The 25,744-nt window shown below is 36.6% G+C and overlaps 1 protein-coding gene and 1 pseudogene across 3 annotated transcripts in view; one reads left to right on the top strand and one right to left on the bottom strand.

Moving 5' to 3' along the window:
* The window catches only part of BDP1 (B double prime 1, subunit of RNA polymerase III transcription initiation factor IIIB), a 188,374-nt gene that overhangs the window by 86,966 nt on the left and 75,664 nt on the right, over nucleotides 1–25,744 (bottom strand). For 2 of the 3 annotated variants that reach the window (XM_037800829.1, XM_037800830.1), the window contains exons 17-25: nucleotides 15,926–17,048; nucleotides 15,150–15,337; nucleotides 14,467–14,689; nucleotides 13,262–13,434; nucleotides 9,169–9,379; nucleotides 8,117–8,256; nucleotides 4,680–4,881; nucleotides 4,241–4,455; nucleotides 3,049–3,400 (exon numbers count right to left, since the gene is read on the bottom strand). In XM_037800829.1, coding sequence (XP_037656757.1) covers nucleotides 3,049–3,400; nucleotides 4,241–4,455; nucleotides 4,680–4,881; nucleotides 8,117–8,256; nucleotides 9,169–9,379; nucleotides 13,262–13,434; nucleotides 14,467–14,689; nucleotides 15,150–15,337; nucleotides 15,926–17,048 — 2,827 coding nt within the window. The remainder of the gene's footprint in view (nucleotides 1–3,048; nucleotides 3,401–4,240; nucleotides 4,456–4,679; nucleotides 4,882–8,116; nucleotides 8,257–9,168; nucleotides 9,380–13,261; nucleotides 13,435–14,466; nucleotides 14,690–15,149; nucleotides 15,338–15,925; nucleotides 17,049–25,744) is intronic. The other variant, XM_037800831.1, reaches the window with a different exon arrangement.
* On the top strand, nucleotides 22,428–23,060 carry LOC119508347 (annotated as a pseudogene).

Below are 25,744 nucleotides of genomic sequence, written 5' to 3'. Positions count from 1 at the left end.
GTTAGGATTTAACAAAGGATTACAAATAATGAATCTTTAAACAAATAAATATATACATATGTATATTTTAGATGCTGAGGTATTAGAATAACTAGAAGGAAATAACTGAAATGGAGGAACTGTAATCCACAACACTTTGAAATTTGTTCTACAGCCACTCGTTTAATTGCACTTTGAAAGTCAGAAGACTGGTGTATGGGGAAAAAAGTACCTATTGCAAACTATGGACCACAGTTAACACTAATATCTTTTCTTCAATGCATTTTTTATTGTGAACTTTAACATATAAACATAACAGTGATAACTTTCAAAGTACAATTTAACACATAGCTAGAGAACAAATTTCAAAGAATGTTGTGGGTCACAGTTCCACAACTTCAGCTATTTCCATTATTGTAAAATATTACAGGCATAAAGGTGTTAACTTTCTATGTACAGCTCAACAAGCAGTTATACAGGTAATTTAAAAAACTGTCATGTGTCACAGTTCCATAGTTTCAGTTCTTTCCTTATTATGCAATACAGGGTACATACAGAAAGGTGAAGACTTTCAAAGCACAATACAATGAGTAGCAATAGAGCAAACTTTTTAAAATGTTACAGGTTATAGTTCCACCATGTCATTTACCTCCTTCCAGCTACTCCAACACCCCAGCATCTAAAAACATATATATATTTAAAGTTTCAGCATTCATTTACCTGTGTTAAATCTTATCTTGTTTGTTGCTACTCCTTCTCAGTTAATCTCTTTTTCCATCTTGAGGGGTGTCTAGGCAGTGACTACCCTAACTTGTTCATATTGAAAGGGGGTGTTGACAGTATGGGGAAGAGGGCTGCATCTGATTGTTTTTCTGAAAGGTGCTATTGCCTCTGGGTTTTAGGACTTGTCTGGCATAGAACACTCCAGTGGACTTAAGTTTCTGGGAGATAAAATTTAGTGAGTGAATCTTTTATAGAATCTCAGGTAGGAACCTAGGTATTTAGGGACTACTTTTGGTAAGGGCATGGCGTACTGTGGTCATTTGGATTGTCTAGCTAGAGCTTGCATAAGAGAAACCTCCAGGATAGACTCTCGACTCTATTTGGTATCTCTCAGCCACTGTGACCTCAGCTTGTTGCCTTTCCTTTTTTCCCCTTTTTGGTCACGTAGGCATTTTCAATCCCTCGGTGCCAGGGCCAGGCTCATTCCTGGGAGTCATGTCCCATGTCGCCAGGGAGATTCATTCCCCTGGGAATCATGTCCCTCGTTGTGGGGTGGTGGTAGTGGTGGTGGTGGTGGTTAATGAATTTATTTGTCGAGTTGGGCTTAGAGAAAGAAAGGCCACATCTGAGCAACAAAAGAGGTTCCCTGGAGCTGCTTCTTAGGCATAATTATAGGAGGGTTCAGCCTTCCATTTACAACCCTATGTTTCACAAGGGCACGCATCAAGTCCAGGGCTTGATTTATTAAGTATCAGGTTCCTAATTTCATTTAATATATATTCTATCCAAAGGTAAACGTTCAGTTTCTTACATTATCTTCACTTAGTTGTACAATCATCATCATTTTCAACTTTAAACAATTATCATAACAGTAATATCTTAACATTCTTTCCTCAACACTAACAAATATACCACATCAATACCAGGGATCAATGACAGGAGGGATAAGGGGTAGGGAATATTTTGGGTTTTCAATGCCAACCCTCCCCCCCCCCCCAAGTAATGAAAATGTCCTAAAATTGATCGTGGTGATGAACACACAACTATGTGTAATACTGTGAGCCACTGATTGTATACTTTGGATGGATTGTATGGTGTGTGAATAGATCTCAATAAAATTGCATTTTTAAAGAATGCATTATAAAAAAAAGAAAGCCTGTACCCTTCAGATATCACTCCTCTATCTCCCCCTGCCCCTGTCCCTAAGTAACCATGACTCTACTTTCTGTCTTTTTAGACTTACCTATTGCAGACATTTCAGAACAATGGAATCATATAATATGTGCTCTTATTTTGACTGGCCTCTTTCACTTAGCTTGATATTTTAAGATTCATCATGTTCTAGCATATATCAGCTCTTCATATTCCTTTTATGGTCAAATAATACCCCTTCGTATTTCAATGCTTTTTAAAGGAAAATTTTGTAAAATAATATGACTTTCCCTGCCTTTGTAACTGGCTACAGGGAATATAATTTAAGCTTTTCTTGCTTTATTATGATTGAAGTAGATAGTCTGCCTTATTTCAGGGATATATCCTGGATTTTAAGAAATTAATTTCTGGTATTAATTTTTACTAGTAATTTGACTTGCATAAATAGAGAGTAAAATAAATGAACTCTCAGGTAGTGTTTACTCTAACTGTCCTTTCATAAAATTTCCTTTTTGCATTTTCTTGGTTTCAACAAAAACTTAAATTCACTATGTTACTTATTACTTGAGCTGTTTTGTTTCCTACTGTTTCTTTTATTATCACCACTACTATCCCAGTTAAGTCCTATTCCTGTTTCAAACAACTCCAAAACTATCTAACGAATTATTACTACAAAACTGATTCAGATATGTTGCTCTATAAGTTACTGAAAATTAAGGCATAACAAACTTTGAAGTTACATAATTGGATTGCTACACCAAGAGGCAAAAGGGCAAAGAAGCCAATGAAGTATGGTAAAGAAATATGTTTCTTATACCTTTTTTACCAGAGCACAGCCTAAGTCTATTAGAAGCAGGTAATAATAGAAAAAACATGCCTAAAATTTTTAAATTAATCAAAAAGTAGTACTCTACTTCCATAAACAAGTGTAAGCAGATTTCTACCATTACTGTTATACTGATTCCCTTCTGCTGGGCCTGGGCTGTGGAGCACAGTAATTACAGGAAATCACATAAACATACTTCTATTCATTCCTTAGGTTGTCTACTAGGTCCCAAATACATTATATTTGCTAGAAGTTATTTAGAGAATTAACTCTTCAAATCCTAAACAAAGAGACGATATAATGATCCATTAAAAGAAAAAGCAGGAAAAAAAGATAAAATCCCAAAGATTCAAATAAATAAACTCTACCTCTTCCATTGTTTCCTCAATTTGAGCAGTAACAGGTTCAGGAGATCTGAGACCTACAGGCACAAAGACTGGAGCTTTGTTCACTTCTTCTGGGGCAAGATGATAGTTTTCTTCTTCATATTCAGACTCAAAATCTTCAGCAGCATCATCCTCTTCTTCCTGGGAAGCCCGAAGAGTCACCAGTGTGGACTTAGAACTTCTAGGTTCCTTCTTAGAGCACTTACTCCGAATTCGTTTTGATCCACGCCCTTTGGTGACATTTGGTTTGATCTTTCGATGTATTCTCCTTTCACTATGATCTGTCTCACATTCAGAGGCAGAAGAGATAGCTGTTCTTCGATCCAGAGTAATTCTGGAATAATTTGATTCTTTTAAGTGTTGTGGACAGGTGAATGTTTAATCAAAATAACAATAAGGTCATTATATGCACAAGGATAATCTTTATAGAAAACCAAACTCTCAGAGTGAAACCCCAGCTCCAGTTATTAAAATGAAAATTTTCAACACCCATTCTTTCAAAAAAATTATGTTTTGAAAAGAAGAAAATATTTACTATGACTATTCCTTAGTTTCTTATCCAGAGTTAATTCTTAGTGACCTACCTAGAAAATTTTCATACTGATTTTTAAATTCCAGGCCATGTTTTCTTTTGCTAAGTAGAGGTAAAATACGATAAAATTATTAGAAGAAAAAGGGATGATGAATCAATAAATACAGAATTTAGGATGAAACAGTGATACTGGTTTTCCTACTGGATAAACAGATTAGATTAAAAGAAAAAGGGTGGTAGCACAAAATCCATCAGAGCAATGTTGTTTTATAGAGTGTAGGTTCTTTCCCACTTTTCTTAAAAACTATAGAAGAAGGGTGTCCTTAATTGTGTTTGTGACTCTGTGAATTAGGACCCTAATTACTTAGCAATACACACTACTCCTTGGTTAGGCTTCTCCTCATGTCTAACATATCCAGAAATTTTAAACCTGGGAAAGAGAAATCTCCCTAAGGAGATCAGAAAAAAGTAAATTTGAATAAATAGGAATCAAGAGTGGAAAGAAAGTCCTGCAATAAAAAACAATCTCCACGTCTGTTAAGAAACCATTTTTTTTGCAATTAACAGTTAAGGTAGAGCACCCATAAAGTATAATTGATTTTTATTTCCTATTCAAAAAATACGTATTAAATAAAATTTTACCTTGTTTGTTTATTGAGATATTGCTCTTCAAAAACAGAAGCCAAAGAATTAGCCTCTAGAATTTTCTCTCCAACACTTCCTGATGTTCCAAGTTCTTCTGACTGAGCATCATTTTTGGCCAAAACAGTTTCTTTGGAACTTATACCATCTTTTCTTGCTGAAACTTCTAGAGATTCCAGAAGCTCAGTTTTTTCCTTAAATTTCAAAAGAAATATCTAATATCACAATGGAAACAATCTCTGTTAATTTGATTTAGTAGTATGTCCTAAAGCTCTACACTTACACATTTACACAAGCAATTAGTTTCTAAATTGGAAAGTCAACTCAATTGTCATGAAACAGTTACACGTACAATGTGTAAACTGTACACTTCAATGCTCTCCTACATGATCCCGACAAAATAAAACTCAGTGACAAAATTATTTTTTTCCAAACTTACTTTTAGAAGGAATTGGGTGTCAGAATCTCCTTGCAGAATCAAATTATCTTCTGGCTTTCTCATCTCACTCTGATGTGCTTTGTCTTTTTCTATAGCTGCTTCCTCTTTCTTACTGTGTGCCCTTCCCAAATTTGGCTTAGCCTTTTGGAATTGCCTTCTTAACATCAGTACTGGACTAGGAATATAAGGTTTATGTTCATCTCTGGAATGATGTACAAATCATGTTGAAGAACAAAAATCAGAATTCCTTGTTAATGTAACAGCTGTTAAATCAAACAACTTAGGATGCAAAACTAATCTATATTGAAAGGACTAGATAGAAATTGGCTATAAAACAGGCATGTAAAATGAAACCACACAGGCTCATATGAAAGGCATAACATAAAGCTTTCGTAACTTCCATTTTCTGTATAGCCTGGGAAATAGTTTTACCATAATGCTAATCAATTTTTACTTCCTCCATTGATTCTAGTGCATGGTTTCATGCTACTTTAAGTAATTTTCAGAGAAACAACTACATACCAAAAATATGCCAAGAGTTGAAGATGAATTTCATAATGGCAACTTTAAATAAGTGTCCTCAACCGGGCCATGAACAAAAAAATATACAATGGTCAGGCTTTCTAGCTCAAGAGCAGGCATGAAAGCTAGTGTCTATGCTCCCACCAGATGACTATCAACTAACAGCCAATGGCATAGGTTTTCAATATAACCCATTTGTATCTGCCAAATCAGAAAAGATCAGGTTTTAACAACAGAGTTAGCCACAGCTTCCAAGGCTACCAGAATTGCTGTCTTAAGGTTTCCATGGAAATGTTTTAAAAACTGGCAAGGATATTAATTAAAGAAAATCACTGGGACGTTTAAAAACTAATATACACCTGGATGTTTATAAAAAACATCTGTGTAAGTAAGCACCCATCATGAGTTCTCTGAAAGATCTGTATTGAAGATTAATCTTACATAATATTTTAAATAAATTTTCTAGAAGACAGAGTAGAAGTTATATTTCCAAATGCACCAATTCTACTAAGTTCCTCTGGCAATGAAACACCAAAGAAGTTTCCAAGAAATTGTAACAAGTTTATGATGATGGCAAATACATGCCAGAGTATGCCTAAGTATTTGGGAAAACAAACTATATTTAACTTAAGTATAAGCTATTTACAATTTAGTATGATTCCTCAAAGGCATCTAAGAATAAAGACATACCCAATGTGCTACTGACTGCAATTAACAGTTATTAAAAGGGACAATAAAATGCTGGGCCTATAGAGGAGACAGTAACCATACAGAGATAGTTACTCTAAAGAGAATACCAGTGATGGTACATCTAACAGTTGGAATAAACTTCATGAACCCACAAAAGGTTAAAAAGAATACAAGGGTGGGGTATGAGTTTCCATAGAGAAAGCTTAAAAGTTAGAACTTTCATCAAAAATTACAAAGGCTAGGAGGACTTTTGGGTAAGACAGAGGAGTAGGAAGCTCCAAGACTCAGTCCTTCTACCAAAACAACTATTAAACAGGCAGGAACAGTCTACAACAACTTTTTTGAAACTTCAGAGGTCAGAAAAACACTGTACAGCATCCAGGGAAGAGAGGGAGGAAGAGGCTGATAAATTAAGGTAAAGAACTATAAGTTGCTCTCTCTGCATAGTGACTACAGGTACCCAACCCCCACTATTGTAGCAGACCACCACAGGGTCCAGTCCCTGGCTAACAGCTGGTAACAAAAAGGGACAGAAAAACCCTCTTCCCCAAGAACAGGGGTAGGCACAGCAGATCACTGATCATGGCATCTGATTAGCAAATTCAGATGACTGGGTCCAGGCTCTGAGGACAGCTATTATTTCAACCTGTCCTCGACAAAGGTGGCAGCAGTCACTGTTTCAACAGCCGCTTCAACCCTCTCAGGACAGGGGTGAAGGTGGTAGATATATAAAGATGCAGGGTTTCCTCAGGGTCATGAGAAAATTTCGCTGAAGGGCTACACTTCCTGGGAAGGCCAGGAAAGCTCAGTTTTGGAGAGCCGTCCAAGAAGTATTTGGTGCCCTTCCTGACCCCCTCCACAAGGCACTTTGGAGCTAGTCTGTACCCCTTTTACAGATCCTGGGCCCTGTTTTGGTTGGGAAAGACCAAGTTGGAAAAGTCCTCCCCAGGTCACACTTATTCCAGAATCTGCCCTTCACACAAAACCAGCATGAGATAATGAAAGCAGAGTAAAAACAAACAGAGAGGTGGACAGACTGGGACAAAAGCCCACAAGCTTCAGGTACCCAGGAGAGGGAGGTATGTCCCCTGGAAAACAAAGGGAACAATTAAACACCTGTAAACAGGGGAATTCCAAAACAATTAACAAGCAAAAGCTCAGGACAAGACGGAGGCCCAGTAAGACAGGAAAAACGCTACTCAGTGCATTTGCCTTGGGCAGACCTTCCAGATAGAGAGCTGAATATTAAGAAAATCTGTCTTATAAACAGTTGGTTACAAAGCCAGGAAAAAGATATCCCAGGGAGTAAATCTGAAAGTTAATATTTAAAAATATTAAAATGTACAATGTGCAACAAAAGAATACAAGACAAAACAAAGAAAAAAAAAATAAGGAAATGAAGGCCCATCCAGTCGAAGAGGATAAAAATACAGATAACACCAATGAAGCAAGTGAGAATGTGGACACACAAAACAAAGCCTTTAAAAAATGATCTTAAAAATGCTTAAGGAGATGAAGGAAAGTACAGAGAAAGAACTACAGGATATCAAGCAAACAATAAAATGAACAACATGAGAGTCTAAGTAAGAAGACAGAAATTTAAAAACATATCCTGGTTACAAAGATGGTATCCAGAAAAGGAAAAGACACTTATTTTCTTTATATACCAAATAGAAAGAAACTAAAACATCCTGCTTTAATAGCAATGACTATAAAACAAGTTGTAAGTAATAAATGAAAGTGGTATTGCTAACATTTCTTCACAAAGAGTGAAGAAACTCATTTAAAAGGTATCATTCTTACCATTTGGCTTGGGGCATAATTACTTCTAAATATAGTACATAGTACATATGGCATAGCACTTCCAATTTATGTATTTCAGTCACTAGATTTTTTACTTCCAAAGAAAATATAAAGAAATTATGAATCTTATTCTACTATAAAATTTAAAACCAAAAGTGAAGATTGCTTGACAAGCATTTCAGAGAAACTGCAAATTAAGAAAATATCAGCCACAACATTCTTACAGTATTTCAATAAGCAAACTTAAAATATGCTATTTTAATAAATAATCATTACTTTATCTTTTCATAAGAATTTTTGTGACATGAAGTTATATAGTCAATTATGCAATGTTACCACAATAAAAATTTTTAAATCAAGCATGCAAAAATCCAACCTTAATCTTTGAAAAGTTCTGCTTTTATGATTAAAAATAAACTCACCTTATCTTTTCATCTAAAGCATTTCTTCTGTTAATATGCAGGTTTTCTACAAGAACTACAGGATTTTGATTTTCACACATTCTGCATTCAGAAACTTCGGAGGATACAACTTCGATTTCAGAGCTAATCTGACAATTTGGCTGAAAATGACAAAACCATATTAGTATGCATTTTTTATAGCAAAACATACCTCCTAAAATATTTCAATCATTAAGAAAGGCATTTAGTTTTTTAAAATTAAGACTCAAACTGAGCATGATATATCATGTTTGGTTTCCCAAAACAAAACTGCCCAGTTTGCAGAGAAAGCTTTGAAGATTATTGTAGTAATATGCTTATATATGCTTTAAAAACTACAATAGCCATTTCTTTTGTTTCTCTGTACAACAAACAAAATAAAACTTAATTTTTTTTTTTTAAAAGAGCCCCTTCTTTTCTGTTCCAATAAGGATTATGGTAACTTAAAAAAAACTAGGTTTTATCTCCGTAGATAAGAAAAAGGAAGACAGAACAATAAGAAGTAGCCGACATGTATACTTTCAGGCATTAAAAAACTTAAGACACTGGTTAAACTGTAAGTCAAAACTCTGGAATGTTATGCAGCAATTAAAAATAATGTACATCTATATATTTTTTGACAAAGAAAATCACTTAACATATCATTAAGTGAAAAATAGGAAGTCAATAACATATAAGATGACTTTATTTAAATTTAAGTGTGTATACATGCAAGCAAGGAGATCTATCTGGTAAGACATATCAAAGTTTTTTTAGGTTATCTCAGGTGGTGAGATTTGAGGTAGCTTACTACTACTATGTTATTTTGTACTGATTGAACATTTTTACATTGAGTATGTTCATTAATTAGGAAAAACAATAAATCTTTTTCACTTTAAAAAAACCAGAATGGTAAATCTTAAACCAAATTGTATACACTGTATTCTTTGAGCAAAATAAGTGTCAGATGCCTATAGTGTAATCGAGTCTGAGCTATCACTTGATATTTTAATATGCATTAAAAAACTCATCATAAATGTATAACAATAACTCACCACAGAGAAGAATTTCTTTTTAGCACCATCTTTTTGTAGTACTCTTCTTTCTTCCTTAATTATGCCTTTGGCTTCACTTTTTTCTGCTACTTGTCCCTGTTCATTCTTTCTTATGTTTGGTCTGGGTCTCAGAAGTTGGCCCCTTACTGGTTGGGCAGTTTGGATAACACTTTCCTTCATTTCTCTTTGGGAAGTATTTATACACTGAGTCCTAGAAAAGGGGACAGAGAGAAGGAGCTTGACTGTAAAAGCTGAAAACTATCCTAACAATATAAAATTTGAATTTCTTCTAAAAAAAATCTATAAAAATATTTTTGTAGTATTTGAAAAAAAGATTAAATTTACTTTCTGATTGTATACATATTACTATCGTATTTTATAAAGAAAATAGTTAACCATCTGAATTCTCAAAAAGTAATGAATAGATACCTAAACACACACACACAATTTCTACATGTATTGCTTTGTATAGGATCTTAAGCAGCTAACAATGAATATACATTAGAAGGATCTAAGATGGCGGCATAGAGAGGAGTGGAAGCTAAGCAGTCCCCCTAGAACAACTAAAAAAAACCAGAAACAACTAGCAAATAATCCGGAATAACTGCAGGGGGACTAACGTGACCATCCGCTCATCATACACTAACCTGAATTGGGAGGAATGCCTGAGATCACAGCATAAAATCTGTAAGTAAAAGCTGGGATACACATCAGGAGACCCCTCCCCAACAGCCTGAGCTACAAAGCCTCCTGGTGCCAGAGAGAAGCTTTCTCCCAGCAAGCAAATATAGCTCAGCTGAGCTCCAACTGGGGTTTTAATTAGCTAGTGTGAACTGCTCACTACGAGGTACGAATCCCCAACAAGTAGACAGAGGCTGTGGGTGACAACTGACCTTGGAGAGCCGGAGGGTCGCCTCCGACTAGCTCTGTTCCTTTTTCGACTCAGTTGACAAAGCCTCAGCCATTTTCAGTTCCCAGTTCTGTGACCCAGACAAGGGTACAGCACAGGCAGAGAGAGACCATTGAAATGGTAATAACCTCCCCCTAAGGCATCTATCTTCTCTAAGAGGAAAGGAATGGAGCCCAGCTCTACTACCTGCCTTTCATTCAGAACTTACACCAGTCAAGAATTGTAGGCTAATCTTTGCATCAGGCAGAGAGCGCCCCGGCACGGCCTGGCGGCCTGGGGCTTCCCTTGAAGGAAGACGTGCACTAGTGATGTAGCACAGCCTTCCCTCAGCTGAGGTCCTGGAAGATCACAGCTGAGAAAGGGGGCCCGCTCGGAAAACCCAGGGATGCTACGTCAATGTCGGTGGTTTGTGGGTCAGCGACAGAGAAAATCTGGGGCAAAACTGAAATGAAGGCTTAAACTCTTGCAACAGCCTTGAATCTCCAGGAACACCTGGGAGGTTTGAATATTAAAGCTGCCCTGCCTCCCTGACCACCCAGACACACGCCCCACATTCAGGGAGGACAGCGCCAACTACAAAGCCAAATTCAGTTCACCAACTGAACCCCACAAAAATCATTTCCCCACACACTACAGAGACAGAGTTGGAGAGAACTGACTTGAGGGGTATAGGTGACTCACAGACGCCATCTGCTGGTTAGTTAGAGAAAGTGTACGCCACCAACTTGTATTTCTGAAAAACTAGATTGTTTTTTTTTTTTTTTTTTTTTTTTAAAACTTGAAAGAACCCTATCAAGCAAAGCAAATGCCAAGAGGCCAAAAACAACAGAAAATCTTAATGCATATGATAAAACCAGATGATATGGAGAACCCGATCCCAAACACCCAAATCAAAATATCAGAAGAGACACAGTACTTGGCACAATTAATCAAACAACTACAATCAAGGAATGAAAACATGGCACAGGGATATAAAAGACATGAAGAAGACCATGGAACAGGATAAAAGGGACATAAAGAAGACCCTAGAAGAGCATGAAGAAGAAATTGCAAGATTAAATAAAAAAATAGAAGATCTTATGGAAATAAAAGAAACTTGGCCATATTAAAAAGACTCTGGATACTCATTATACAAGATTAGAGGAAGCTAAACAATGACTCAGTGTCCTAGAGGTCCACAGAACAGAAAATGAAAGAACAAAAGAAAGAATGGAGAAAAAAATCGAAAAAATCGAAAAGGATCTCAGGGATACGATAGATAAAATAAAACATCCAAACGTAAGACTCATTGGTGTCCCAGAAGGGGAAGAGAAGGGTAAAGGTCTAGAAAGCGTACTCAAAGAAATTGTTGGGGAAAACTTCCCCAACCTTCTACACAATATAAATACACAAAGCATAAATGCCCAGCGAACTCCAAATAGAATAAATCCAAATAAACCCACTCCAAGACATATTCTGATCAGATTGTCAAATACTGAAGAGAAGGAGCAAGTTCTGAAAGCAGCAAGAGAAAAGCAATTCACCACACACAAAGGAAACAACATAAGACTAAGTTGTGACTACTCAGCGGCCACCATGGAGGCAAGAAGCAGTGTCATGACATATTTAAAACTCTGAGAGAGAAAAATTTCCAACCAAGAATACTTCATCCAGCAAAGCTCTCCTTCAAATTTGAGGGAGAGCTTAAATTTTTCACAGACAAACAAATGCTGAGAGACTTTGCCAATAAAAGACCTGCCCTACTTCAGATACTAAAGGAAGTCCTACTGACAGAAAAACAAAGAAAGGAGAAAGAGATACAGAGAATTTTAACAGACATATATAGAACCTTACATCCCAAATCACCAGAACACTCATTTTTCTCTAGTGATTACAGATCTTTCTCCAGAATGGACCATATGCTGCCACATAAAACAATCCTCAATAAACTGGAAAAAAAAAAAAATGAACATATTCAAAGCACAATCTCTGACCACAATGGAATACAAATATAAGTCAATAATTTTTGAATTGTAACCCTACTATTTACTTCCTACATGATATAAAATACATAAACTCTAATGACAAATCAGTTTTGAACTCAGTGTAAAATATGTAATTTTTGACAAGAACTATATAAAGGTAGGGGAATGGAGGAGTATAGGTACATAGTTTATGTGTCCTATTGAAATTAAGTTGGTATCAAAGAAAAACAAGATTGTTATGGATTTAAAAGTTTAATTTTAAGCCCCACAGTAAACACAAAGAAATTATCAGAGAATATGACCATAGAGATGAAAAGTAGAGTATGGGTTAAGAGAAATGGGGGAAGGGGCAATGGAGAGTTAAGAAATGAGTGTAGGGTTGCTGTTTGAGGTGAAGGGAAATTTCTAGTAATGGATGGTGGGAAGGTGACGGCATAACAACATTCTAAATGTGATTAATCCCACTAATGGAAGGCTAGGGAGGGGGTAAAATGGAGAGATTTAGGCTGTATATATATTACCACAATTGAGGGGAAAAAAAAAAAAAAAGACAGTCTAAATAGATGACAATTGAATGCCAAGGATGATCCTGGATGGGATCTGAGGATGGAGGACAGGAGGCTCAAAGGGACACAGCTGAGACATAAGGAAAAGGAAATACAGAATGTAAGCTTTGTATCATTGTTGAATCTTTTGTACTTCTTAGCTGTGCTTAATGGGATTGCATAAAAGAATGTTCTTGTTCATGGGAATTGTATATGTGAATTATAGTGTTTGTTCAAGGATGTGTGCACCTTGCTCTCATATGTTCAGAAGACAGAGCAATAGATGATGGATGATAGATAGGGAGAGAGGGAGGGAGGGAAAGAAATAGCAGTGTGACAACATGTTAAAGTTAGTGGATCGGGATATCGGGGGTGGGGGGCCAGGGAATGCTGGAGTTCTGTGTATGGGGTTTGTATTGTTTTTGCAACTTTTCCTATAACTTTGAATTTATTTAAAAATAAAATTTAAAAAAACAAACAATGAATATAAACAGACAAGCATTAAGTTTTTTAAATCAAATCTGATTTTCTATTTTAAACAATCTGTCATTATCAAAAAATAAACCAAGTAATCTTTACATGCACTTTTACATTAACACATCTTAATAAAAATGAAGTAATATTTTAAAGAAGTGTCTTTCTTATTTTCAATATTAAGAGAAATATCCGTTTACCCCGTAGAAGCAACTGAATCTTTCTCCTGGGATTGTACAGACTGAGACTCCTCTTTAGGTTCACAAGATTTGGAAAGTGAAAGTTTTTCAGTCTGTATAAATGGTAATACCACAGCCTCCTTCCTGTGACAGGATTTGTCTTTTTCTTTTGATATCATCAGGGAAGCCACATCCTAGAAGGCAGGTTAAAAAAAATGTCATCCAGGGTTGGTAAAGATATGGTGAAATAAGAACTTTCATGAGGGGAGGGGAGTGGTGGGGAGGGAAAATAAATGAAAAAAACTTGGAAATAAGACAAATATCTATCATTAGAGGACTCAATAAATATATTATAAAGATAAATTTCTATGTACTGATCCAGAAAGAGAACCAAAATATTGTGTTAAGTGAAAAAATCAGAAGGAAGGCATGATGCTATTTCTATAATTATACACACATGTATTTTATTATTATACAAATAAATAACTATAGAGAAAAGTCTGGACAAATATATTCAAATTGCAACATGATTTAACTTGGGAGGAAGGAAATGGCCATTATAAAGAACTCTCATTTTTTAGATTACATATTTGTTTCCAATTTGAAATTTTTATAATCAGAAAAAGTAATAAATGTTTCTTTCTTAATATAAGATTAGGAGAACAAGTAAAAATGCTGATGCACAGTAAAGAACAAAGATATTTTAAGATGTCAAATAAAGATTTTAATTTAAAAAATACTTTATATGGTTTGAACACTCAATTTTTGAGTATCAACACTTCATTTCAAAGTTATTGAGGCTATATCACACTATTTCAATGTTTTAGACCAAGTCAATTAAGAAAATAAAAATATCTCCTTTAATTCACATCAAGCTTTTAACTTTTGATTACATCATCACAACAGAGTGAAATAAAGAAATACTGTTACACCCATTTTTCCTATGAAGAAACTGGTTGCATCATTTGGCTACAGTTACATAGTGAGTAAGCATCAAAACTTGAACTAAAGTCCAGGCCTTCCCAAGACATACTTGCCCATCATCAGACATTCAAGATTCTTACATAAATTATGTAGAATGAGGCACATTAAACACAAACAACATCACACATTCTAAAAATCATTAGAAGAAATATCTGTAAAATGTTAATTCCAAGTGTTTCACTTTAACAACACTGACAACTCTAATTAAAAAACAAACAAAAACTCCATTTTAAATCACTCACATCTTGAGAAGGAAGTGCATTAGTTTTTTCACTGTTTTGTTGCATCACAACAGTTTCCATTTTATCAGTTTCTAACTTCTTCCCAGGTACACACTTTTCTGCTTCTGTAGTCTCTCTCTTTAACGCTGCTCTTGCTAAATTTGGTTTTGGTCTTTTGAATCGACTTCTCACAAAAGGTGCTGGTTTAACTTCAAATGGTTTCTGTTCTTGAACAAGAGATGTGCTTTTGGAACAAGGATTATCAAGCTTTAGAATAAACTGAAGGGACAGTGGGAACAGTCTTAGGACAATCTTAGCAATTGGCAGTAAACATATATTACTATGGCAGTAAACATATTACTAATACTTCACAGGAAAACAAATCAGACTATTTGGTAGATAAAACACAAGTGGTATAATCCAGGGAGGAGTCTAGGAATTATATCATTTTTGCACAAAGAAAATATGGGTCTGTCAAACCTGCATTGACTTAGGAGTATGTGTTACATACAATTCTATATTTGTTGGTAATTCTCACAATCAACCTTCAGAATGACATCAAGCCTTTCTAAGTCTTCCCAAAACTATCCTAAATTCTCTAGCTCTGTGTGTATAGTTAGGACTCAAAAGTTCACTTAGTTTAACACAATCTGAAAATATAGCTTTCTATTTTTCTTTAAAAGCACAAAGAACTGTATTTGTACCTTAAATTAATATCTGAAAACTGCTCTTGAACATCTAGAGATTGCATCAGCTGGTCTTCTGTCTTACAAAGTTCAGAAGACCGTAAAGAATTCTTCAAATGACTTAACTGACTTGATACTTCCTTTTCGGCATTTCTTTTTTCTCCTACAGAAATATGCACCTCCGACAGTATTTCACTGGTAATATTCTAGAGGGACAATCACAGTAAATCAGCACATATACAAGATTCCTTAAGCATTTCATATATTCCAAACAAAAGCCTACCATATTCTAAATACTTTTCTTAAAAAATCTAGAAGTTTTATTTTAATTTTCAAATAAGACTTCATCTACAAATTTTAAAACCAAGAATTCAGGAAATTATTCCTTTTATATTACATATTAAGATTTTTCAAAACAACAAATGCCATTATCTATCTTCAAAAATGTTACAATAGCATCAACTTCAAGTCAATGAAAACCCTTTAAAGAAAAGAAGGAACTTTTTAAAGTGGATTAAAGGGGGGTGATTGGGAAATAAAGAAACAAAACAATAAAGATATGGTCTAAAGAAATAATTCCAAAGTACATTTGTACTAGGATTAGCACCAATTCAGTCTAATTTCCTATACCCCTATTATGTAAAACAGTATAGAAATTTAGGGCTAGAGAGGAATTTAGACATTTAGAGAATTTAAATATTGGGCTTAAGGGAAATAACCATGGAATTATTCTAATAATTTTTCTCTGAAACAGTGTTCAAAATTGCTTTTTTAAACAACAGAAAAATACATACTTTTATATCTAGTGAAGAAATAGGGCTGCAGTCACCGCTACTGTTCTGCATTAAATTTGTCTCAGTTTGTCTCAAGGTACCAATCTCCTCTGCTTCATTTTCCCTTGAAAGAATATACACATTTCCAGTTTTTTCCAAATCTGCCACTATTTCCTCAGTACCACTGATCCCTTCTGATTCTCTTTTCCTCAAGGAAATTTCTATTTCAGTTTCTTTCGAATTTCCCTCTAGTTCCTCAATGGCAGTCTTTCCTGATACCTTCTGCATCAAGGAAATGTCTCTTTTTCCAGTTTCTTTCAAATCAAACTCTCTTTTTCCAATGGCACTGACCTCCTCTAGTACCATTTTTCTCAGGGAAATTTTGCTTCCAATTTCTTGCCTAACTGTCTCCATTTCACCTACAGTCTTGAGTTCTTGTGGAGTCCTTTCCCATGGTGATATTTCTCTTTCAGTTTCTTCCAACTCTGTCTCCATATCACCTGCAGTCTTGACCTCTTTTATCACTCCTTCCCATGGGGATATTTCTCTTCCTCCAGTTTCTTTCACATCTGTCTCTCTCTCCTCGGTAGCATCAATTACATATGGTATCTTCTCCCTTGGGGAAATTTCTCTTCCAGTTTCTTTTAAATCTATTTCCATTTCAATTATAGTCTTGACCTCCTGTTGGGCCTTTTCCTGCAGGGATATTTCTCTTCTTTCAGTTTCTTCTAAATCTGTCTCTCTTTCTTCAGTGGCATCAATCACCTCTGCTATCTTCTCCCCTGGGGAAATCTCACTTCCAGTTCCTTTGAAATCTGTCTTCACTTCCATAGTGGCGTCAATCCTTTCTGGTATCTTCTCCTCAGGAGAGATGTCTCTTCTCCCAATTTCATTTAAATCTGCCTTCATTTCCTTAGCATTAGCCTCCACTGGTACCTTCCCTCTTGGTGAGGTTTCCAGACTTGCAATTTCTCCCAAAGCTGCTTCCATTTCCCCAGAGGCAAGAATCTCCCCTGGTACTCCTTCCCTTGAAGAAATGTCTTTTATTCCAGTTCCTCTTCCTATATTTGGCCTTGGTTTCTGAAACTGAGTCCTTAGAATTGGGACTGGTTTGTGTGTATTTGCTTCATTATCCTCTTGAATGCTATAAAAAAAAGACACACAATCAAGTTTTAAAACAGACTGCCAGGTGAAGAGATGATAATTGAGAAATCACTACTGAAACACAAGGAACTCTCAGATTAAAAAAACTAAGGAAGCCCCAGGAATCACTGCGTAAAATTTAAAAATTGAATGAGAGGGGAAAAACAATCCCATTCTTGGAATTTATAGTAATTTTTAAAACAATTAACTGTAACTATTTTTTTTCTTTTGAAATAAATTCAAAGTTATATGAACAGTTGCAAAAACAATACTAGCCCCATACACAGAATTCCATCATACCCTGACCCCGCCTCCCCCGGTAGCTCAATCCACCGACTTCAACTTGCTGTCACATTGCTATTTCTTTCCCTCCCTCCCTCCCTCCCTATCATCCATCATCTATTGCTCTGTTGTCTGAACATATGAGAGTTAGCTGCACACATCCTTGAGCATTCACTATAATTCACGTATACACTTCCCATGAACAAGGACATTCTTTCATGCAATCCCATTAAGCACAGCTAAGAAGTACAATAGATTCAACAATGATAAAAAGCTTACATTCTATATTTCCTTTTCCTTATGTCTCAACTGTGTCCCTTTGAGCCACCTGTCCTCCATCCTCCTGTCCCATCCAAGTTCATCCTTAGTATTCAATTGTCATCTAGTTAGACTGACTTTTTTTTTTTTTTCAGTTGTGGAAACGTATATACAGCCTAAATCTTCCCATTCCACCCCCTCCCTAGCCTTCCATTAGTGGGATTAACCATGTTTAGAATGTTGTAATGCTCTTTCCCACCATCCATTACTAGAAATTTCCCTTCACCTCAAACAGCAACCCTACACTCATTTCTTAACTCCCCATTGCCCCTTCCCCCATTTCACTTAACCCAAACTCTACTTTTCATCTCTATGGTTATATTCTCTGATAATTTCTTTGTGTTTACTGTGGGGCTTAAAATTAACCTCTTAAATCCATATCAATCTTGTTTTTCTTTGATACCACCTTCACTTCAATAGGACACATAAACTATGTTCCTATACTCCTTCATTCCCCCACCTTTATATAGTTGTCTAAAATTACGTATTTTACATTGAGTTCAAAACCACTGATTTGTCCATAGAGTTTGTGTATTTTATATCATGTAGGAAGTAACTAGTGGAATTACAGTTCAAAAATTATTGACCTCTATTTGTATTCCACTGTGGTTGGAGAATGTGCTTTGAGTATATTCAATGTGTTTGTTTTTAATTTTCTTGAGGCTTGTTTTATGACCCAGCTTATGGTCCCTTCTAGAGAAAGATCCGTGATCACTAGAGAAAAGTGAGTGTCCTGGTGATTTGGGATGTAAGGTACTATATATGTCTGTTAAAATTCTCTATATCTCTTTCTCCTTGCCCTGTCTCTCCTCCAGCAGGGCTCCCCTCAGAATCTGAAGTAGGGCAGGTCTTTCATCGGCAAAGTCTCTCAGCATTTGTCTGTGAAAAATTTAAGCTTTCCCTCAAATTTGAAGGAGAGTTTTGCTGGATAAAGTATTCTTGGTTGGAAATTTTTCTCTCTCAGAGTTTTAAATATGTCATGCCACTACCTTCTCACCTCCATGGTTGCTGCTGAGTAGTCACTACTTAATCTTATGTTGTTTCCTTTGTGTGTGGTGAATTGCTTTTCTCTTGCTGCTTTCAGAACTTGCTCCTTCTCGTCAGTATTTGACAGTCTGATCAGAATATGTCTTGGAGTGGGTTTCTTTGGATTTATTCTATTTGGAGTTCGCTGGGCATTTATGCTTTGTGTATTTATATTGTGTATAAGGTTGGGGAAGTTTTCCCCAACAATTTCTTTGAATACTCTTTCTAGACCTTTACCCTTCTCTTCCCCTTCTGGGACACCAATGAGTCTTAAGTTTGGACATTTTATTTTATCTATCATATCCCTGAGATCCATTTCGATTTTTTTTATTTTTTTCTCCATTCTTTCTTTTGTTCTTTCATTTTCTGTTCTGCGGGCTTCTAGGACACTGAGATGTTGTTCGGCTTCCTCTAGTCTCGTATTGTGAATATCCAGAGTCTTTTTAATTTGGCCAACAGTTTCTTTTATTTCCATAAGATCTTCTATTTTTTTATTTACTCTTGCTATGTCTTCTTTATGCTCATCTAGGGTCTTCTTTATGTAGCTTATATCCTGGGCCATGGTCTTCTTGATGTTCTTTAAATCCTTTGCCATGTTTTCCTTCCTCGATTGTAGATCTTTGATTAACTTTGCGAGGTATACTGTATCTTCCAATATTTTGGTTTGTGTGTTTGGAGTTGGAGTCTCCATATCTTCTGGTTTTATCATATGCATTAAGATTTTCTGTTGTTTTTGGCCTCTTGGCATTTGTTTTGCTTGATAGGGCTCTTTCAAATTGTAAAGAAAAAGGGATATCGATCTAATTTTTCAGGAGCACAGTTTGGTGATGTACACTTTCTCTAACTAACCAGCAGATGGCGCCTGTGAGTCACCTATATCCCTCGAGTCAGTTCTCAACCTTTTTTCCGCTTTGTGTGGGGAAATGATTCTTGTGGGTTCAGCTGGAGAACTCAGTTTGGGTGTGTTGCTGGAGCCGTCCACCCTGAATGTGGGGCATGTGTATGGGTAGCCGGGAAGGAAGGGCAGTTCTAATGTTCAAACCCCCCAGGATCCCGGAGATTCAAGGCCGCTGCACAAGTCTAAGCCTTCATTTCAGTTCAGCCCCAGCCTCTCACTCTCACTGATCCATAAACCACCGGACTTGGCATAGCGTCCCTGGGTTCTCTGAGCGGATCTCCCCTCCCAGCCGCACTCCTCCAGTAGCTCAGCCAAAGGAAGGCTGTGCTACGTCATCAGTGCGCGCCGTCCCACAAGGGAAGCCCCGGGCCGCCGGGCCGTGAGGCGGCGCACTCCCAGCCTGAAGCAAAAATGGCCGAGCGGGGCATCTCAGCCCCCTCCTCACACAGTTCCTCCTTCCCAGCTCCGGGACAACTGGCGGGGCTTTGGGCTGCGGGCACGGCCCCAGGCAGGAGTTTATCCAGCCCTCCGGGGGCTAGCTGCTAGCCGCGGGGTTTCTTTCTGCTTCTGGCTCTCCCCTCCGTTCCCCCGAACCCACGGGTATCTGCTGCGGGCTATCTTCCCGGCCAGACAGCAAGAGGCCGGCCCAGCCCCCTCTTGCTGTGTTTTTCTGCGTGGTTCCCACAATTGCTACTGGAGCCGCTCTTTTTTTTTTTTTTTTTTTTTTAAACAGCCAGCTGGTCTCCACAAGCTGAACGCTGGCTTCCCCAGCCCGCCGCGCGGCTGTGGGTCTTCCAGCCAGCTTACTCACTCGTTTCAGAATGCCGACTCCCGGTTTCACCAAGTATACGGCCCCTGTGGAGCTAGGAGCCCTCATGCAGTTGGTGCATCGCTGTAACCGGTATTCTAGGTCACTTTCTGGTTTTTAGCTAGTGTTTTTCATGGAGGCGTTTTTTTCGCCCTGTCTCAGCTAGCCACCATCTTAGTTCTCAACTGTAACTATTTATACAGAGATATTGGTTAACAGAGATATTTATTAATAAGGTCACTCAAATGAGCAGGTGATTGGCTCTGAATAGTCCCTTTATAAGTGTAATCCATACTATCCTATGCAAACAATGGCTGTGGGAAAGTCTCTCCAGTTCTCTGCACTGGTGTTAGAACAAGGTATGCCAGCTATTTCTACCTCTTCGTCCTGTCTTTTACTCAGACATGCCTTGACATAAGTTAAGAAACTCATTTGTGTAGCCAGATTTGACCAGCATCTTAAATAGCTGGATGGAATTATGACTTGAATAAAAAGTCTTATTACTAAGAAGAACTAGGTCTACCCCCCTACACTTGATGAAAACAATTTTAAATGAGATTTCTTGTCCAGACATTTCTCTAAGAACTTGTGACTTCATAATACAAATTGGGAATAAAAGAACAGATGAAATAAATACATTTTGCCATCTGCTGAATGCTACTGGGTATAGAACAATCACTATCCAGAATAAGCCCCTTGCTCTTCAGAAAAAAGCAGCAGCACTCTTCATATGGCTCCTTTGTACTGCTTTGTGTTTTGTTTATTATAAATGACAGATAAGGGCTCTTAGGGTAAGAAAGGTCATTACTTTTGGGTAAAGGCTAAATCTAATGAAACACTGGAATTATTCCCCAATGTTAGGCTGAAGAAGTGTATAACTATAAACTTAAAGCATTTTACAAAACCAAAACTTTAAGACAATGCTATTGCTTATTTGAAACTTTCTAGGCCCTAACCTATCTTTCCTTATCGAAACATCTGTTTCTTATAAAGCAATTTTTGATAGCACAAGTCAGCTCCTTATGAAGAAGACTGCTTTGAAATTGTATTTGTTTATAACACTGATGTATTTATACCCATCATTAACTTCAGTAATTAATAACATTCAAAAAATTAGAGGAAATTTAATTTGGTTAATCCTAGATGGATTTCATTCTATTTTCCAATTTATGATACTTCCATCTCCATCCGGAAACATCTAGCCTTTCGTAAGGTCCCTGTGCTAGGAACCTTGTTTGGGTATCATTGGAAAAGACAAACCATTATGACTCTTATAAAGCTATATGTTAACAATGGCATATTCTTTAAACATAACAGATGCTTTAAGCAAAGGCTTTGCTTTAAGCAGACTTTATTTATAAATTCATTACTTCAACATCAGTTCAGATTTTAAGATATAATGCAATGTTTTATTTATAGTCTATCTACAACATCATAGTTATATTCTAGGTGCCTAGATTCTTTCTAAGAAATGAAAAAACTTCAATAAGCTTAACTTTTATAGATAAATAAGAAGCAAACATCAAACCACATTTCTTGGGAGTTCCTTAACAATCAGTCAACACATATTTCTTAATCACTGATCACATGCAAGGCAGGCACATGCTACGAATACAATTGTGAACAAGATAGGCCATCTCTCAGAGATCGTATCAGGTGCACAGTTAACTGAAGTAAAGTATCAGAGATGAGAAATCAGATATGTAGTTGAAACAAATTATTTCTTAATTTAAAACATAAAATGGGTTCACAAATCCTCTCCTTGCTCAGATCGAAGAATTTAGGAGAAAAGCTAAGAAAGAAGAACATAACGGGAGAAGGAAGGAGAAGCAATGGGCACAAAACTACAAATTTGCTTCACAGTTCACAGATGAGCTTTTCCAAAATACAGAGACAAAAGAAGGAGGAGCAGTCGCAACTGCTTTCCAAGGAGCTGGTGTTCCCAAGATTGCCAAAATGCTTTGGAGTTTTTAACTGAATCTAAGAAAAGTCCAGAATACACAAGACCATAAAAACAGAAGCTGCAGCAAGGTGGGGAATCAGTGCCAATGCATCAACAAAAAAGACAACCAGAGTTAGTGGAAGGAAATCTTCCTGTTTTTTGTGTTTTCCACAGAGCTAATATTTTATACAGGTGATCAGTCAACACATAAGCAAGCGTTGACTCTGTATAATCCCTATGAGTTTGTCCTAAAGTTCAAAGTTTTGTGTACTACGCCAAATAAGTATGTTGTCATTGATGCTGCAGGTGCAGTAAAGGCTCAGTGTTGTATGGATATTGTGATGCGTCATAGACATGTTCGATCCTGTCACTACGGTGTAATAGACAAATTTTGTCTCCCAAGTTTGCGAGGAAAGCTAGAGGAAGGTTTTAGGAAGGAAAGAAGTTGTTGCTGCTCTTCTTCCATCCGCAAAAGAACAATAAAAGCAAGAAGAAGAAAAAAGAACAAAGGAACATTTAAGAGAAAGTTTATTTTTTGAGCAGTCATTTCAACCAGGAAACAAAACTGTCTCCTCAGGGCCTTGTTTACTGGGATTGGTGTGCATTGCAGCCCTAATGCCTCCTAAGCTGAGGGGGTGTGGAATCGCTGGTGCCTCTCTACCTCCACTTAAGTGTGAATCAAAAATTAGTGGATGCTTGTATTTTAGGTCTTCTCACAATGGCTATCCTTAGAATATGAGCAAGGATTTCAACTGACTTCTGAAGTAATTTTATCTTCAAAATATCATCAATGTGGACTGTCTTTATCTCTGTCTCACTCCATTAACATGCTATAAACTACAGAATGATTTGAAATAATTGCAAATATATAATTACTCTAATTTTATTTGAAGGACTCTCAACAGCAAGTGTGCTTCTGAGTGACACCTATGAAATTATTTGAAGAAATTCTTCTCATAGCTCTACCTATTGTGCAAAAGGACTTTAATTAAAACAACATCTGTTATTTTACCTTCTTTTTCTAGTTTGCTTTGATTGTTAAGGTCATGTGTCCTTCAAAGTGAAAGGCCTAAAAGAGCAAACTGACCAGCCTAAAAATAAAAATTACCTTTATTTCTAGGCTACAAGTATCAATGTTACTAGGTAAATTATACCTTACCCTCTAGTGCCAAACAGTTGCTGCAGTATTTCTAAAATAAGCATTTTACAGTTTGTGCATGGAGGTTCAAAAAAGCATAAGGTACTAAGGGATTATGCTTATCCTAAGGTCTTATTTGGTGAACTATAAAATAGGTTGTGGTCCAGACACCAAGCATGTGGGTTTTTTGGTTTTTTTTTTTAATTAAAGCCCACTAGAAATAGGGTGTGCTGGTTTGAATGTATTGTGTCCCCCAAATGCCATTATCTTTGTAGTCTTGTGGGGCAGACGTTTTGATGCTGGTTGGATTTGCTTGGAGTGTGCCCCACCCAGCTGTGGGTGATGATTCTGATGAGATGTTCCCATGGAGGCGTGGCCCCGCCCATTCAGGGTGGGCCTTGATCAGTGGATCCATATAAATGAGCTGACTCAAAGAGAGGGAACTTAGTGCAGCTGTGAGTGATGTTTTGAAGAGGAGCAAGCTTGCTAGAGAGGAACGTCCTGGGAGAAAGCCATTTTGAAACCAGAACTAGAACATGGGGCAACCTCTTTATTTGGTCTAAGAGTTCTAAAGGAAGAAAGGCATTTGTTTAGCTAGTAGGTTCACCCTGGCTTTCTGATAATGGGTAAAAAATTTTATCTTTTTTCCCCAGCCCCGCTGCCTGACTGACTGTAATGACTTGCCTAAACTGAGATTATTAGATGCTGTGTTGTTCATGTGGAGATTATCTCCTTTAAACTCCAAGACGAGTATAGAAAATCCTTGATCTGTGTCTATCTTATATCAGTCTCTGAGATTTAAGTTTTTATTTATTAGAACAACTTTACCAAAAAGCCCCCTATACACAACTATTTACATTTCTTTATAGCCTCTTCTGATCTCTGACACAAGTATGCAGTTTTAACTGTTACAATCTTTTGGCTTAGGATTTTTATAGCATAGGCTACACCTTCTTATAGCTGTTTTATCCTATTTAAAAAGTAATAACATGAGAGTGAAATTAGTTTTCCTGATACTTAAACTTTATCAGAAGTCAGAAAAATTCCTTTATTCTTTGCTTCCTCCTCTATTCTTTTGCTTCTTACCTTCCTCTCTCTTCCCCCCTTAAAAAAGAACCTAAAGAATATGTGCAAACCTCCATAATATAAATCACTAACCATCACACAAACCTCAAAATATTTACATGAAATAGACAGGATGCAAAAATAGCCTAAAAGAGTGAGTTTCAAAGAAATATTCACTAATTTATCTAGGAAAGTAGAATCTTTAGTTCATTAATTTCAGAATTTCCCCATTACCTCTTTCACTTACACAGCATCTTGAACAGACCACAGTATTTGAGATGTGGGGGAGTGGGGATGGGGAAGGAACTGTCTATTTGATATAAATAAGAATATGATTTGGTAAAACCAAAATCTTGAGATTGTTTTTAAAGGCCTTGGAGATTCAAATGCCAAAAAGGCCACATGTTAAAGCAGCAGGGACATTGCCCTGGGAGAGAAAAGTTGTTTGAGAGTAGATTGGATATTAGTTATAAACAACACCTTAAGGGTCCTAAAACCCATGGGCCATTCAGGAGAACACATTCTTCTACCAAGCCACATAAACTACATTAAATGGAACTTGTCTTAAACTAAAAAAAAAAATGTACATTAAAAAAAAAAAAAAAGCCAAACTGACAGATATCTGTAGTTAATATCTATACCAGAGATCTGTAACAACTAATGCAATATGTACAGGGCTTCTACCCAGAGTTTCTGTAGGAGAATAGTAAAATATTTTAGTGGGGGGTGACTTATGAAATTCTAAGACATCTAACTTTAAAGACTGGTGAGATATTAGTAATTGTTGAAAGTGGACAGTATGTACATGGGAGTCTATTATTCTGTTTTCTCTGCTTTCGTGCAAATTGAAAATTTCCAAATTGAAAAGCAAAGAAAAAGTTTACTAATGAATTCTATTTATCTGGCTTGGTATCCTCCCGAAGATAAATAACAAATATAAGGAGCTTTTACTATGAAAAGTATAGGTTTTACATAAAATTTAATAAAGGCAATATGTGATCATCCTAATTCCAAAGAAATATTAAGTAAGTAGAGTTTTCACACTAAGGACACAGACACCTAATTTAATGCATGCTAACTGATCACAATATACATGTTAACCCAAGGTCTAATTTATGATGAAGCAGCTCTTCAAACCACCCATAACTGAGAAATCCATATGAAGACAATAACATAAATGCCTTGAAAGGTGAAGTTATATTTAAAACATCTTGCAACTT

Source organism: Choloepus didactylus, chromosome 13, assembly GCF_015220235.1.
Source record: "Choloepus didactylus isolate mChoDid1 chromosome 13, mChoDid1.pri, whole genome shotgun sequence".
In the NCBI taxonomy this organism is placed as follows: Eukaryota; Metazoa; Chordata; class Mammalia; order Pilosa; family Megalonychidae; genus Choloepus; species Choloepus didactylus.
The sequence above is the reverse complement of the archived record's forward strand: the minus strand, read 5'-3'. Positions and strand labels throughout refer to the sequence as shown.